This window comes from Genypterus blacodes, unplaced genomic scaffold (genome assembly GCF_046128005.1).
Source record: "Genypterus blacodes isolate CSIRO-AG114 ecotype Tasmania unplaced genomic scaffold, CSIRO-AGI_Gbla_v1 ptg000070l_1, whole genome shotgun sequence".
Taxonomy (NCBI): Eukaryota; Metazoa; Chordata; class Actinopteri; order Ophidiiformes; family Ophidiidae; genus Genypterus; species Genypterus blacodes.
In genome coordinates this window covers 2,317,239-2,333,411 of record NW_027466880.1, presented here as the reverse complement: position 1 = coordinate 2,333,411, position 16,173 = coordinate 2,317,239, and the positions used below count along the sequence as shown (strand labels likewise).

The window sequence follows — 16,173 nt, the reverse complement described above, 5'->3', positions numbered from 1 at the left end:
TGGCTCCTTGAGGTTGTTCCTCTGAACCCGGCCGAGCCTGAAGGAGTTTTGTTTTTCATTGAGCCTCTCGGTTCAGCCTAACACCTTTTTTTGAGATTCCTCAAGTGGCAATAGCTTTGATGTGCGTAAAGAGTAGACAGTAATGACAGCCAGAAGCTGCATGAGAATTCATGTGGTTGAAAATTGACACTTTCATTTCTTCCCCATCCTCTCCTCCTCCTCCTCCTCCTCCTCTTTTTCTTATCTACCTCCTTCTTTGTCATCCTCCAGTGTGCAGCAGTGCCCCTGTAAGCATGAAGGTCCAGCCTCTGAACCGGACAGCCCTGTTGTTGAGCTGGGAGCGCCCGTTGACCATCTACCACCCACCCATCTCCAGCTACATGGTGTCCTACAGCTGGGTGAAAAGCGATGTCGCCAACGAGAAGACCTTCACCAAGACCGGGGACCAGAGCATGGTATGTGACAGCTCAGGTCAAATCCTTTATTCAGATGTAACCATTGTCGTTATAGCGCCATCATCAGGTCATATGTGCCAGAAATTTGGTTACAATTGACTAATTTGGTCAGCACAGCACTTTTTGTAGAATTAGCCACCAGAAAATGGCTTTTTCCACTGTCACACTATGAGACGGAGACAGGCTCTCAGAGGACAGGTCGGTGTGCCAGGATGGTCCGGATCCCTCATCCATTCGGAGGGATGGATGCGGTTCAAACAGCTGATTGGTTTGCAGAGCCTCAGATGTACCCAGACGGGGATCAGAGGCCAGCGGGATCAGTGACAGTGTGTACGGGGAGGTGACAGGTTGTGATAAACTCTCCATGTGGCTGTTGGGTGATATGAGGGGGTATAGACACTCCCCTGTCACTCAGCTGCCCAGGAATAGAACACGTGGGCCTGTCTCACACACACACACTCCAATGAGTCTAAATGATGTGTGTGTAAAGCAATGACACATGCACCTGTGGCCTCTGTCAGTTTAAACATTTTCCCATCATCTGCTATTTTCCCTGACAATTCTAATCGATATGCGACGCAGCGGTGCTGTTATGCCTTTCAAACATAATGAATACCTACAAAATGTCACATATGTAACCAAATAATGACTCAGATCTGTGACTCTTGCATGTACGCACAGCTTTCTCTTTTATCATTCTTTGATTCACAGCTTAAATCTTTAACTTTTAACGGCTATGATCTTGTAATTCTTCCCATCTCGGCTTAAACCTTCAGTCAGTACGACACGCCGTCAGCTCTAATCTCTCCAATATAACATTCTCTCTCTCAACAGGTTATATATCCTCCCTGCAGGGCGTTACACGGCAGGGCTGTTCTTATTCTCCCTTTATATTCTCCTCCCTGCTCACATTTTCCTCCCTTTTTTGGGATTTTTTTGTGTATGTGTATGCAACATCCAGATATGCATCTTTAAACCGGACTGACCCCTAAATGTCGCAACAGCTTGGATGAGTGTATTTTTAGACGGAAAGAGCTCCAAGACTCAAATGACCCTGGATTCAACTAAAATTATTTTTCTGGAGGTGCCTCCCGACCTGAAGCTTAGAGACGGGGAGCGTTTGTTGATTGACGTTTTTCCTTAGAGGAGTGGGTTGGAAAGGTTTTAAAGAAATTAAACTGCCCGCTGTCCTCGGCTAAGAAGAAATGGACACATTTATTCCCTCTTATTGGGTTTACTGTAGCTCATTTAACTCCTGCGCCGCACCGACGATTGTTTCTAGCCTGTGGCTTGTCCAGGAACTTGCCACAAGCTCTCCGCCGCATTATAGAAACCATTTCCACCCCAATTTCAGCCTCTCTGCCCTGGTTTACCCACCACTCTCAGGATCAATTGCAAGATCTTGCTGACTAATTTTATAGCAACACATTGTTTTGCTCCAAGCTACAGTACATTACTGCCCTTTTAACTCCCTATCAGCCACACGGCACCCTGAGGTCCTCGGGCACAGCCGTCCTCTCTCCTCAGTCGTCTCATTTTCTATAGTTTGTCGTCTACACACAAGAGAAAACAGGACAGAGTGTTCTCCATTAGAGCCCTGGTTCTCTTACTTGAGGGGCAAAGACAACATATACTTATTAAAACCCGTATATGACCTTTCTCTGGATTTCAAAAGCTTTCTAAATTTGTTTTTTGAACATTCTTTTTCTATTAATTACTTCTATTGCCACTATACATTTCCAGCACAAAAGGGTGACTCTGAAATGGTGATTAATGTGCCCATGACTTCGTCTGTCTATGTAGCTACGCTCCGTTATTACAGTCTATCAGCCACATTACCGACTCCCTCTCTCTCTCTTTCCCTCTTTCCCTCTCCCCCTCTCTCTCTCTCCCTCTCAATCTCGCTCTCTCTCTCTCTGCACGTCTCGCACTCTGCAGTCACTCTTTCTTATTTTCCTCACTTCATTTCCATTTCAATTTTCCGTTTCCATCTGTGGACACCTTTATCTGAATTATTTTAGAGAACCACCCGCTTTCCAACTACCAGAGGCAATCATCAATTCATTCTGAAGACCATTTTAATAGAAGTAAATCCATCTGCAAACTGTACAGCACAATTAAATTAGGCAGAACTTGAATTTTTTTTTAAACCACAGCCAACTTGTTTGTCATAAGCACTGGGAAAACGTGGCATAGTTTTATTTGGAGCTACATGCATATCCAACATTGAGACTTATTAAAGGACACGTTAATGTTAATTGATTATTTGAAAGTCTTCCTAAGAGTTTGTGCGTGTTGGTGTGTTCTCTTGCAGAAAGCTGTGATCACAAACGTCTCCCCTGACGTCCTGTACCTGTTCAGAGTGCAGGCGGTGTGTCAGCGTGACCTGCGCAGTGATTTTAGCCAAACACTTCTGTTCAGAGGTACTTCATGCCAAGCCTTTCAACCATCACAATGCATTCTGGGAGCATTTTCTGTGTATCAAGAATAATCTGGTGTGGTGTTTTTGTTTCTTTCATTTTACAGCCAATACAACAAGAATCTTTGAAGGATCTCGCATTGTGAAGACTGGGATGGTGAGTTTAGAAGAGGATTGTTTCCCTCTTGTTCACGTTGAAGTGTAAGTGATGTTGTTATTATGTAACCCTTTTCTCTCTTTCCACTCTGGATCCTCAGCCCACCATTTCCCCGGCGTCCTCAGCAGACATGGCTCCCATTAGCTCCGGTTCTTCCACTTGGACCTCGTCAGGCATCCCTTTCTCTTCTTTTGTCTCCATGGCAACGGGAATGGGCCCTTCCTCCAGCGGCAGCCAGGCGACGGTGGCGTCGGTGGTGACGAGCACTTTGTTGGCAGGTTTGGGTTTTGGCGGAGGGGCCATCTCCTCCCTGCCCGCCTCCCTCTGGCCCACTCAGGCCACACAGACCAGTCGCACCCCCACCCGGCCATCGGTCCCACCCTCACAGTCCAGCACAGAGCCGGCGGCCCCCCGGGGCGCTGACGCCGAATCCCCGTCTGACGAGAACCAGGCAGCAGGGGAGGGGGAGGGGGAGGGGGACGAGGAGAACGAGGAGGGCGAGCGAGAAGAGGAGCAAGAAGAGGAAGAAGAGGAGAAACGGAAAAAGAACAAAACACCACCAACAAACGTGGAAAAGCAAGAGAACAGCACCGTGACCAAAGCACCTTTTGTCCCCACCCCCACATCTACAGCCAAAGTGAAAGGAAGAGAAGGGAAGACAACTGTCACGGGCGCCACAGTGACCCCGAAAACTGAGACCAATGACACAGTCAGCACGGACAAGAACCCCCCAGAGGAACACTCATTCCCCACTCAGGAGCCTCGGAATGACAGCGCGGAGATGCAGATTCCCAAGAGCTCCACCGTTTCTCCGAAAAGCGGCGCCGATGAGAGTCAGTGGCCATTCTCTGTCCACACTGGTGAGGAAACGTCCTCTCTCTCTCTCTCTCTCTCTCTCTCTCTCTCTCTCTCTCTCTCTCTCTCTCTCTGCCAAAAACCCACACACGATGCACCCCCCGCCTGAATTGTTGTCAGGCCTGTTGTCAGTTTCCTTTCCCTCCTCGGCGAGATTTCATTGCCACGGCGGGAATGACTGTCAACCACCGCGACAGTCAGCCCGAGTTAGCTTAACAAACAGCTTGATTTAGACAGTAACTACGCTGGTTACCATCCAAAAGACAAAGCTCTGAGCTTTAGTGTCACTAGTGGCCTGAAGGCAGAGAAAGCTGCCTGCCAGAGGCTTTGGGTGCCTTAAGGAATTATTGCAAGCATTTTTATTTTATTTTAGAGTTTTATTCAGGTTAGAGCCAAGTCTTCACCAACACGGTGTCAGAAACTCAAATTAGACAGTTATGCTTCACTCAAGTCACTGTACATTTATGTGTGTGTGCAACTATGACTGTAGGTGTATGATTAACGTCTGTCACCGTGATTAGACGCCTAAGTCATTTACATTAGTTAAATCTTTCATTTACTACAAATTCAGCAGGTTTGTAATAACTGTGTTTCCTTATGAACCTTAAAGAACAGACAATCATACTTAATTCATCCAAAGGTTTTATTGGAATCTTTTTAGATATATGCATAGTTTATGTTTATGATATATTTGGGTTGTATCTTTATGGGCTTTGATTTCTGGTCCTATTGCAATATGTGTTTACATTGCAAGTAACATTAGATAAATGATGATAAAGGTAAAATGTGTGTGTGTGTGTGTGTGTGTGTGTGTGTGTGTGTGTGTGTGTGTGTGTGTGTGTGTGTGTGTGTGTGTGTGTGTGTGTGTGTGTGTGTGTGTGTGTCCTGTGCTTCAGACCCGACCACCTTGTCCAATGTGACCCGCAGCCCTCACCCTGGAATGGGCCGGATGGTGTGGATCGTCCCATTGGTGGTGGTTTCCGCTCTCACTCTGTTCTGCCTCATCATGCTGCTGATTGTGATGGTCTACTGGAGGTGAGAAATTACAAAATGCAACCCAACGCCTGACTCATCAAATAGGGGATGGGGGGGCCTGGCAGAACAGGATAAATGGCATTAGGGAGACTTGCACCCGCTCTCCTCCTCTGGCCTCATTAGCTTGAACACCTCAGATGTATAAATAACTCTCCCTCTCCCGTCCCACTGGCCTCATACATGCGTTTTCTTGCATTATTTTGCGGCGCTGCACGTACTTTGCATGTCTGAAATTTCCAGCCCTGTCTGCTGCGCACACCCAAGACCCATCTGGTTTCCTGGCGTGTGTGTGTGCAGCGTCCTTAACCAGGCCCATCACCCGCCTGGGTGTGGGGGGCAGGGGACCTGAAGGCCCTTTAGAGCCAGCAGGGGTCCCAGCTGTGCTATCATCTGCCGGGCAAATTTCCAGCCCCGTTGTTGGAGCCCCAGTAATTACACAGGCCGAGCCACTGGCACATGTGGGAGGGCTAATGAGTTACAAATAGCACGATGGGCTATTTCCTCAGCTGCTCCCATGTGGATCCACCCCTGGCTGTGCAGGTATTTGTATGTGCAGATTTTTTTTTGTTAATGTACAACAATAGGCGTATATTTGTTGTGTTTTGTAAGGACGATTAAGCAACGAGTCGTGCATACTTGGTGAATAATGGAGTAATATGAACCCCCTCTATGTATACATCTCACCCTGCGTCTCTGCTTTAATCGCAGTCCAGACAAAAATCTCATTATAGGGCGCAGAGACTTGTTCGATTATGAGGTCATTTTTGGAGCTGCAGTTACACTGGACTGCATTATATTGAAGAGTGGTTCCAATATTTTGCTCGCTCCCATCAGCTTGCGTAATGGGGGCAGAGTATTATCAACGCCTCTCATTAAGCGCTCAGTCTAATGAAACCCAACACAGCACAACGCCACAAACTGCAGCTTCAAAAAGAGGAGTGCCGGAATCAACGACAAGCACGATCACAAGCTTGACAAACATAGGATTTATTGCAGGGCTGTTGTATTGGATAGCATTAGATCTTATCTGTGTACTCGATAAAGTGGCCGCCGAGTGTAAATAATAGCCCGATGGTTATCAGCGCCATAGAGTTATAAAAAGTGATTTCTGCAACTGAAACCGGGAGGATTGTAGCTGAATCAGTCTGCGGGCGAGTTTGTGAGAGTTTGTGGTATTTGAGTAGAGGAAGAAGAGAGGCTTTGAAATATGAAATGACCATCGCAGGGATTGATGCGACACCTCAGACAGCTGACAGACAAATTCATATTTCCCCTGAGGGAGAGACCACCGTGACGACTGGGCTCAACCCCACTCGCACTCTCTGTTCACTCTCTTGTAATCGCTCAGGATAAATGCAGCAGCAGAATCTATTGAATTTCCTCATTTGCTCATAGTTATTTTGGTCATTAGCAGCTGCGGCGTTTCACATCCAAGTCGTAAAATAATGTGATTATTATGTCGTAATATGCGAGGTGCAGTGTGCAGTCTTGCGTCTGAGGCCTCGGAGACGATCACGCTCCACAGATGCGACGCCAAGATCAAATCCCATCCCTGTTAGTGAGTGTTTAGTGCTGCCGTGCCAGTGTTGAATGAATGCCTCACACCAACTTTTACAAGTGACATCCTTTCAGCCAGCCGGCTTGGCCCCAGTTTCCATTCTCTCCCCGACGCAAACCCTACTGAGGCCCTGGCTGGGAATCAGGGGGAGGTGTTAACGGTGCTGGTTAGTTAGCCACACCGCATCTGCACCCACTGGGAGTCATTAGATTGGAGGGCTGTGACGCAAGCCAGGGGCACTCTCTCTCTCTCTCCTCCCTGTTTGCCTGTCTCTTTCTCTCTCTCTCTTTCTCTCTCTTTCTCTCTCTCTTTCTCTCTCTCTCTCTCTCTTTCTCTCCTCCCTGTTTGTCTGTCTCTTTCTCTCTCTTTCTCTCCTTCCCCCCCTCTCCTTCTCTCTCTCTTTCTCTGTTATTGTCTTTTAAATGCAGTGCAACCTCTTTATTTTATTCCATCTCTCTTAAAGAATGAATACCATCTGCTCCATCCTCTGCATCAAGTACAGGTAGGATTATCCTCTGGAAATGTTGTGTCAGGGAAGAGAAAATGTGTTTTATGTAAATGCATTAAGTGACATTGTGTGTTGCCTGTATGTGTGTGTGTGTGTGTGTGTGTAGAGAGAGGCGTGTGTTAGGGGGGAGGCATGAGGCGGGCTGGACGGTATGCACAAGCTCCTTGGGGCCTTTAGGATCCCTTACTTCTGCACGGGCAATGTTCCATTCAGTTTCCAAGGGGCTTTATCTCAGAAAGCACGAGCAGCTTGAGTTTATTCCGGTGATACACTGATGATGTGAGAATTGTTGGATTTGTGATTTTTTTTTTTTTTGTCCTTAGAGCGAAGCAGAATTTCCTGAACGTGGGGACGCATTTTGTCCCCCGAAGCGTGATTCTGTATTCGAACGTGTTATCGCGTGTTTGTGTAAGAGCTAATTCTGGCGTTGTGCCGCATGCGGTTGTGAGTTTGTTTACCTGTTTGCCTTCATTCCAGCTCGGGGTGTGTTTCCGCGACTCAAATCTGGGTGCAATCAGCTGCGTCCCTCTGGGGGATTGCATTTGCACATTTCTTCCATTCAACATTTACAATGATGTCGCTGACAGAGTGAATAACTGAAAGGAGATGTAATATAACTAATGCTGCTACGTGTGGCATCATCCATGCTGATAATGAGGGAGTTCACCCACCGCTGTGCTCTATGTGTCCCTGTAGGAGGTTCTTTCAGACGGCTCATTTCTATGTGGAGGACAGCAGCTCTCCACGGGTGGTGGCCAATGAGAACATCCCTGTCATCCCTATACCAGGTGAGCCTCGCTGTGTGTACTCATCAGTATGTGAGGCTACTTTTCATTCATGTGCTCTTGTCATCATCATCATCGTCTTCTAGTTATACATTCTAAAAAGAGCCTTTCAAGTCATTAAGACTGAAACTGAACAGCAGAGATAACGAGATAAAGGAGCTGGGACACGTCTCCACGTCACTATTTGTCTTTGTCTCTGTGTGTTGGCTGATTGTCTCTGTTTCCACGGTTTTGGCTCATTTACATTTGAAATGACCTGCGAGCACCCCTGTGAGGAGCCGTGCGAGCGGCTTTTCGTAGCCCGTAATGTTCCGGGGAGCAGCGCGGTGGCAGCTCGTCAATATTGGGATTCACTCTCACAGTCACTTAAAGCAGGAGCATTTCAAGGCTGTGATATCGAAGTTAAGGAGTACAGCTGCTGCCAGTATTGACTCCTCATCCATTCTGCTTTTATTACTTCTCCGTCATTGTCTCTCTTTCTCTCCGTTTCGCTCTCTCTAAAAACTAATTTTCTCAAGGATCTGACACTTTTAATGACGGATCATTTACTGGCTGTATACTGGAGACTCGCCATGAAATATTGACACAGAGCAGTCACATTTAATTGCTCTCGTCTAAATATTTCAATGTTGAAATTTAAAAATGACATTAACTGATGTGAGTTTACACGTGCATGTTAGTTGTACTATCGCTGTGGAAGTTTCATTCCCAGGCAAGGAAAAATGGTTTCTTTAAATTTCTCCTGACTCAAAGTGCATCCTGCTGAGCCGATTAGACTGATTAGTCTCTTGACACTCGCCTTTCCTTTGATAAACGGGCAGACGAACAAACCAGAATTTGCGTCCACGCTGAAACCGCTGAGGCACGTAAGAGCCAAGAGGCCTCAGCTGCACAGAGGTGATGGTTAAGACATTGGCCGACATCATCACCGGTGACAGCTGGGACTCCCGGCGCAGCGGCGAGCAGCCCTCGTCGTAGAAACGGCTCACATTATCTGGAACAGATGCCACCTCCTGTAAAAACGCTTAAATTACCCAATTAAGGCTCGTGGTAAAGGTTAACATGTGATGAAGGCAGAATGATCTCGCTGCTTTTCTGTGTTTTCTGCGACTTCCATGCTGTTTGTCTTTGTCTGTTTCGTTTTCCGTGTGAGAGACTCTTGAGTGGGTGAACAGCAAATCACGCTTTACTCACACATTTGTCTCATCATCAGCCCCCTGGGTTGTGTTCAAGTACAGAAAAAGGATAATGGGCATTTCTTGTGGCTCATGTGTGACTGACTTTGAGACCCAAGAGATGTTAACTTTGCTAATTAGTGTTTTTGTCCTGCAGATGACATGGAGGCCATCCCTGTGAAGCAATTTGTTAAACACATCATGGGGCTCTACAACAACAACCTACAAGGCTTCTCGGAGGAGTTTGAGGTGCGATTTGTTTTTTACCAGCCAGACTTTCACATATAAGCATTGATTAAAAGCCAGTTTGTGTGTGTTTGTACGCATGGACGCTACGACTCAGGAATGCGTAATACACACGGGTTTTAAGTGTGAACGCTGGTCAGAGATGATTTCTGCTCATTTTGCCGAACAGATGGTTGAGGAAAGATGAAAGGAGACAAAGACCAAGAGAGATGGAGGTTAATTAGAAGAGGAAATATCTGCTTGGTTGACTGGATGCGTTTTCTGTGTAACCAGGTTAAGAAATGAGGCAAAAGTCGGCGCCCGTGTAGGATTACCTCTTAATTGGGGTCATCCGATGGGACGCGTCTTTGCTCAGATTATTCAAATTCAGCTCTGTGCCTCCACCATGGTGGAAATGGCAGCAAAAATGAAATCTTTACTCAGGAAAGAAAAGTGACTTTAAGCTGTTTTATTTGATTTGAGTAAATATAACTTGCACTCCATCTTTGTGCTTTTCTTTCCCTCTGCAGGAGGTCCAACGTTCCACTGTGGATCTGAAAATCACAGCGGAGCATTCCAATCATCCCGACAACAAGCACAAAAACAGATACATCAACATCGTGGCCTGTGAGTCGCCTGTAAAAATCCGTTTATAACATTGGAGTTGTGTGGAATCTGAAATTGTGCTTGAAAATTTACTTAATCTGTTCTGTTAACGAGGCACGCACATAATGTTCCGATTCTCTTTGTCTTTACCAGACGACCACAGCAGAGTGAAGTTACGAGCTCTAGCTGGGAAAGACGCCAAACACACCGATTACATCAATGCCAACTACGTGGATGTAAGTCGCCATATTTAAAAAGCTGCATCAGCTGGGGTTTTGGGTACAGTTGGGAATGTTTCCTCGGTAATGTTGGGAAATGATGAGAGGATTAAATCAAATCAACGATAGAGCATTTCATCAAATATAAAAGAACCAAAGCTCTAAGATTCTTTGCAGACAGCAGAAAACAAAGCGAATAAGCCACAATCATTCCACACATATTATAGATATCAACTCTTTATCCAATTTTCTGCTTTTATTTATTTGTCTTTTTGTGTCTGTGCCGCCGTGTTTCAGGGATATAACCAGCCCAGAGCCTATATAGCCGCCCAGGGCCCTCTGAAGTCCACCTTTGAGGATTTTTGGAGGATGGTGTGGGAGCAGAACACCAGCATCATTATCATGATCACCAACCTTGTAGAAAAAGGGAGAGTAGGTTCACGTCCTGTCTTCCACAAATTGACAATATCCACCAGGTGTCGTACAAAAATGCCCCCTGTGTGTGATGTGTGTATCTCAAAAGTGTCGGTGTGCCATTCATGAACGTTTCCCCCTTTACAGAGGAAATGTGACCAATACTGGCCAGCGGAGAACAGCGAGCAGTACGGAAACATAGTGGTGACGCTGAAATGCACCAAAGTGCACGCCTGCTACACGCTGCGGCGTTTCCTTATAAGGAACACCAAAGTTAAAAAGGTACCTGGAAGCTGTCATAACCTGTCCTGTGGTCAAATCTATAGCTTCCAAATCTTCAGAGTAGTGATGTTGTGTGGTAATCTTTGTTCTCTAGGGTCAGAAGGGGAACCCAAAGGGGAAGTTGAATGAGCGCACGGTGGTCCAGTATCACTACACCCAGTGGCCGGACATGGGAGTCCCCGAGTACACAATGCCCGTCCTCACCTTCATCAACCGCTCCTCGGCAGCACGCACAACAGACATGGGCCCCGTCTTGGTGCACTGCAGGTATAACATTGTTACCCAATGATGTCGCCTCTGAGGGTCTGTTGACTTGGTTGATGCCTGGGGGCCATTCACCTCACGCGCCTCTTGTCTCTCTGTTCTGCAGTGCAGGGGTCGGCCGGACGGGAACGTACATCGTCATCGACAGCATGCTGCGGCAGATCAAGGACAAAAGCTCCATCAGCGTCCTGGACTTCCTCAAACATATTCGCACTCAGCGCAACTACCTAGTCCAGACAGAGGTAAGGAGAATACACACACACCCGCCTGCCCACTCATCCACCTGCCCCCTCCTCAGGCTTCATCATTGAAGTCGAGGGAAACTCGATTGCTTCGCAATGTAAACAAATTAAGCTGAGGCTTTAATGTGAGATCAAGCAAAGGTTACACAGAACTTTGCTGCATATGCATTTCAGCAGCTTGGATAAATATAAAATCAGCAGAATCTGGCCACACTGCTGCCCTCAGACTGCCGGTGTGCGGTAAACACACCGGCGCCTGCAAGTGTGTTTTCACGATGTAAAAATGAGATGAGCCGGCTTCATTTTTTATGCGTCTCTCTCTCTTCTCCCCCGTCGCCCCAAAAAGGAGCAGTATGTTTTCATCCACGATGCCCTGATGGAGGCCATCCTGAGCAGGGAGACCGAGGTGCCCGCCTGGCAGCTCCACAGCTACGTCAACAGCATCCTGACGCCAAGCTCGGCAGGTCGCACACGCCTGGAAAAGCAGTTCAGGGTGAGTAAACCTTCTGGGGGAGTGTGACTGGTCCAGTTAGACGAGCTGTCACCATCTGCAGTGGCACCGACTAGAGGGGGAGAAAAAAAAACGATGCTTTCTGTGGATCAGAGGCTTGTTAGCGATGTGCGTGCAGACAGGAATAGATCCGGAGTGTCTGATGGTAGCGGCATGAGATCACGTCTGTCACCCCTGCTGCCTCGTTATGCAAAGCACGACGAATCGCTCATCACCGTCAAGAGAAACAAATTAATCGCTCCTAAAAAATGTCACTTTTCTCCCATAACAGCAGGCCGTTATTAACGTGAAGGTCTGACGGTTAATCTCAGGTGTCAAACATCATTCCAGGCCGTGTTTTTGTCTTTTGCTTGAACATTGACTCTTCAGACCTCGTAACAGTAACAGTATTTTTTTTGACTTTTTCCACTGTGCTTTCTGTCGCCAGCTGCTGACTCAGTGCAACACACGCTTTGTGGAGTGCTTCAGTGCCCAGAAAGACTGCAACAAGGAGAAGAACCGCAACTCCTCAGTGGTTCCCTGTGAGTCTCCTCTTCTGAGCACAGTATATACACTACACAAATACACTATACTGTATTATATATTATACATAGTTCTGCGTCGTGACTCAATCTGGTCTACGACAGCCGCTTTGACACAATGACATGCTGTCCGGTGGAAGTATGTCAAGAGCTCGAGCGTGCGTTTGGAGAAATGCAGGTGGAAAGATGTTGATTTTGAATCTAATTTAGTAAACCTTAAATAAGAGTTTTATTTTAGACATGCAGAGTTCATGCAAAAGTATTTCATGGGACTGTATTTTGTGGTTATATTTATAAACTCTAACCTTAACAGACCATCCCAAAAAAGAGGGGATTTAAGGGGATTTCCAGGTTCTCTGAAGTTAAGACTATAACCCGGACTAAATGGAAGGAATAGGAAGAGGGATCGCTATTACAAGTGTCCTTTGCATAGAAACAGAGCCGAGGGCTGCTAGATGCGGCCGAAGGTCTGATTTTTCTCAAAAAATTGACAATAAAGCACAAAACACCAAGAGGTAACTGTTTGTTCTGACACATTTGAGGTGCCTTTATTGAGTGTGAAGCTATGATCGAATTATGTAAAGGGGGTATGCATGACTTCTCAGTAGAAGAAGAAATGTGCATACGGTGTAAAAGTACTGTTATCCCCTCTGGGTTTAAGTGCTTCACACATCTTATATCTCTCCTATGGACCATTGAGTCTGTAATAAAAGTTGATCTAAAATTGAATTGAGTATAATATTTTGCCACTTTAAAACGAATCTCCTTGACATCTTCGCAACTACAGTATGTGTTGCCACAGCGATGCTTGCCGGGTGAGACGTGCTGCTAACCAAGGCCATGACAAATATGTAAAGCTCAGAACACACTGCTGCCACTGACACCGCAGCATGTCAAATAGCACAAATAGCAGCCGTGCAGTGTGACACGACGACGCGGCCGGTCTTGGTTGGTTTACATAAAGAAATCGAGGTGGCTGTCTTCACATGGGTCACACACCACCGCTTTGTTTTGGGTTCGCTGGGCGTGTCCTCTTCGTTCGACTTCATCAAAATTCTTTTACACAAATTCAAGTTTGTCCTCTGCCGATTCCTTTCCGTCTTGATTTTCCATTTGGAGGAAAGAAGGATTGTTTCCATGACGCTTGCTCATGGCGTCTTTAAGAGTTGGCAGGGAGTAAATCATTAAACATGATTAATATTACAAAATTAGCATTTTCATTATCCTGTAAGTTTATCACTACATGTGCTCGCTGCACTCAGGGAGGGAAAAGGAGGCACTTGTTGCTATAGCAACAGCACGGCTGGCAAAAGCGATGTGTGCATTATTCGTCGTCACAGTATGGATTCTGATTTGAAATGTGTTTGTGTCTCTCTGTCTCTCCTCAGCGGAACGAGCGAGAGTAGGACTCACCACTCTCCCCGGCATGAAAGGAACCGATTACATTAATGCCTCCTACATAATGGTACAGTATGATAGCTGTAGTCATGCCTGTGTGTACTTCCTCTCTGGTATTTACTCTCAGGAGACATGTCTGCGTACAGGGGAAATGATATTGACATTTCTGACAGTCCTTGATGGTAATTTCCCAGAGCTGTCAGCTTTCACACTCGTCCATCAGTCTGGGTGTCCCGAGCTTTGCAAAGGCTAACTGCTCACCTCTCTGTCATCTCAGGGTTACTACAGGAGTAATGAGTTCATCATTACCCAGCATCCTTTGCCCCACACCACAACAGACTTTTGGAGGATGATTTGGGACCATAACGCTCAAATAATTGTCATGTTACCTGACAACCAAGGCCTGGTCAGTGCTTTTCTACCACCACATTTCTTTGTTTCAACTGCTCTGTAGCTTTGTTACATCTGGTCTGGGCCTAAATTCTTTGGTTAAACCACACAATGTGTCGCTTGCCTTGTTGTCCTGCAGGCCGAGGATGAATTTGTTTACTGGCCAAGCCGTGAAGAGGCCATGAATTGCATAGCCTTCACCGTCACACTCATCAGTAAGGACAGACTGTGTCTCTCCAACGAGGAGCAGATCATCATCCATGACTTCATCCTAGAGGCCACACAGGTATCTAAGCCTCCATTCAGTCTCATATTAGCGTTTCATTATTGTGACAGCAGCGTCACGTATAGCCTTTACACTCCATTTGTCACATCTGAATTTTTAGCCCCACAGTAATCCTCAACGTGTCTTATTTATCAGCGTAAGCCAGCAGACATTCTGTCACCTGCACCAGTAACCATATTTCCCCCCCCTTATGTGACAGGACGACTATGTTCTGGAAGTCAGACATTTTCAGTGCCCTAAATGGCCGAACCCAGACGCTCCCCTCAGCAGCACCTTTGAGCTCATCAGTGTCATCAAGGAGGAGGCCATGACCCGAGATGGACCCACCATAGTGCATGATGAGTAAGTCTGTGGCTCTCTGCTGTCCTCGGTCAGCACAGGGCAAATGTGCTGGTATGAGGGCTTACAACAGATTTCATGTCTGATATATTGTGAAGCATCACACTTCGCAAAAAGCAAAACCTGCACAGGTGATTTTCTGTAATTTGGCCTTATATAGTGTTTGCACTGCCACTATGGTGCAAGAAGTCCCTCAGCATGACATGAAGTAATCTTTAGTGTTAGGATTTATAGGCTTGTGAAAGTGTTGCTATATTCCAGTGCTATGTGTCTATCCACCACTACCAAAATAAAGAAAACACCACTCTAAAGTCTCTTAGTAACCAAGCAACCGTAACAGCTTCAGCAGTCATCCTCAGTTGATGTCTTCTCCTCCGACTTTTGTGCATCTGGCACTTTAGTCACTGCTGGTGAATCTGTAGTTTGTTGCTGATGCTCCTGCAAATCTATCTGGCTTTTGTCACACCGTCACAAACTAGAGCAGAGTAAATAGAGGACCACTGTCTGTCCAGCAATGTAAACTAAACCACAAAGCATGATGGGAAGGGAATAGTTTAATAATTTCAATAGCTCCTCGTATTGACAAAGATGTTTGATATGAGCAAATGAATGCTTTGAATATCTACAGACTAATTATAGTCTATTAAAAACTGACCCATTTGTTTTGAAACGCAAATATCCTAAAGTGTACTTGAAGTGCTTCAAGATCCACAGTTTGCAAATACTCATTAACTCCCGATATGATGGATAACATAACATAACAGATAACCAATGCAAATGAATGCCAGAATCTGATGGCCGATAGCAGCCATAATTGTTGGGCATTAGTTTGTGGAGGGAGGATTTGTGCAGTTGAGAGTCACAGCCATTTCAATTTATGTTACAGCAGTGCCACCCGTAGGTGAAATGCTACACAATTTTGCAAAATGATTTAGCTTTAATTTGCTCGTTCACTAAATTTAATCGCACGTTCACAGCACATCCATGCGTTATGGCAGCTGATGGCAGATAAAAGGAGAGTGGTATTGAAGATTAAAGAGGAGAAACAAATAGCTTCTATTGATAAATAAATTCATTGGTATTAATCCAGAACAGTAGCTTGGATAGATGCAACTAAATTGATTCATACCTTTTCACATGCCAGTGCTAATGATGCTGGCTAAGTCCACTTTTGCCTTTTACCTCTGTGCCAAATGGGATTTTTGTGTTTGGGATTCTGAGCAGCTATTTTCACTTGAGTAAATAAAAAGTTCAGGTCCATGTTGGTGATTTTTGAACGTTCCCATACAGGTGTGGAGCAGTGTCAGCAGGGATGCTCTGCGCTCTCACCACTCTCTCCCAACAGCTGGAGAATGAGGGGGTGGTGGACATCTATCAAGTGGCAAAGATGATCAATCTCATGAGACCGGGAGTCTTCACTGATATAGTAGGTTCCAAACAGATAAATACAATATACAGTAAAATACATTAGCTGGTGATCTCTTTTATAGGAAGGAAAGTCTGATATTAAGCTGTTGTTGTTGCTGTGTG

General features: G+C 45.9%; 1 protein-coding gene across 2 annotated transcripts in view; it reads left to right on the top strand.

Annotated features, from left to right (window-relative positions):
- Positions 1 to 16,173, top strand: part of ca16b (carbonic anhydrase XVI b) — a 93,655-nt gene that overhangs the window by 75,239 nt on the left and 2,243 nt on the right. Inside the window, exons 9-29 of one of the 2 annotated variants that reach the window (XM_076156536.1) lie at positions 271 to 455; positions 2,770 to 2,878; positions 2,982 to 3,031; positions 3,132 to 3,891; positions 4,783 to 4,921; positions 6,943 to 6,981; positions 7,684 to 7,775; positions 9,105 to 9,196; positions 9,703 to 9,799; positions 9,932 to 10,014; positions 10,294 to 10,428; positions 10,558 to 10,692; positions 10,787 to 10,959; positions 11,063 to 11,198; positions 11,545 to 11,691; positions 12,137 to 12,230; positions 13,619 to 13,695; positions 13,906 to 14,034; positions 14,158 to 14,304; positions 14,504 to 14,646; positions 15,934 to 16,069. In XM_076156536.1, the coding sequence (XP_076012651.1) occupies positions 271 to 455; positions 2,770 to 2,878; positions 2,982 to 3,031; positions 3,132 to 3,891; positions 4,783 to 4,921; positions 6,943 to 6,981; positions 7,684 to 7,775; positions 9,105 to 9,196; positions 9,703 to 9,799; positions 9,932 to 10,014; positions 10,294 to 10,428; positions 10,558 to 10,692; positions 10,787 to 10,959; positions 11,063 to 11,198; positions 11,545 to 11,691; positions 12,137 to 12,230; positions 13,619 to 13,695; positions 13,906 to 14,034; positions 14,158 to 14,304; positions 14,504 to 14,646; positions 15,934 to 16,069 (3,098 nt within the window). The remainder of the gene's footprint in view (positions 1 to 270; positions 456 to 2,769; positions 2,879 to 2,981; positions 3,032 to 3,131; positions 3,892 to 4,782; positions 4,922 to 6,942; positions 6,982 to 7,683; positions 7,776 to 9,104; positions 9,197 to 9,702; positions 9,800 to 9,931; positions 10,015 to 10,293; positions 10,429 to 10,557; positions 10,693 to 10,786; positions 10,960 to 11,062; positions 11,199 to 11,544; positions 11,692 to 12,136; positions 12,231 to 13,618; positions 13,696 to 13,905; positions 14,035 to 14,157; positions 14,305 to 14,503; positions 14,647 to 15,933; positions 16,070 to 16,173) is intronic. The other variant, XM_076156537.1, reaches the window with a different exon arrangement.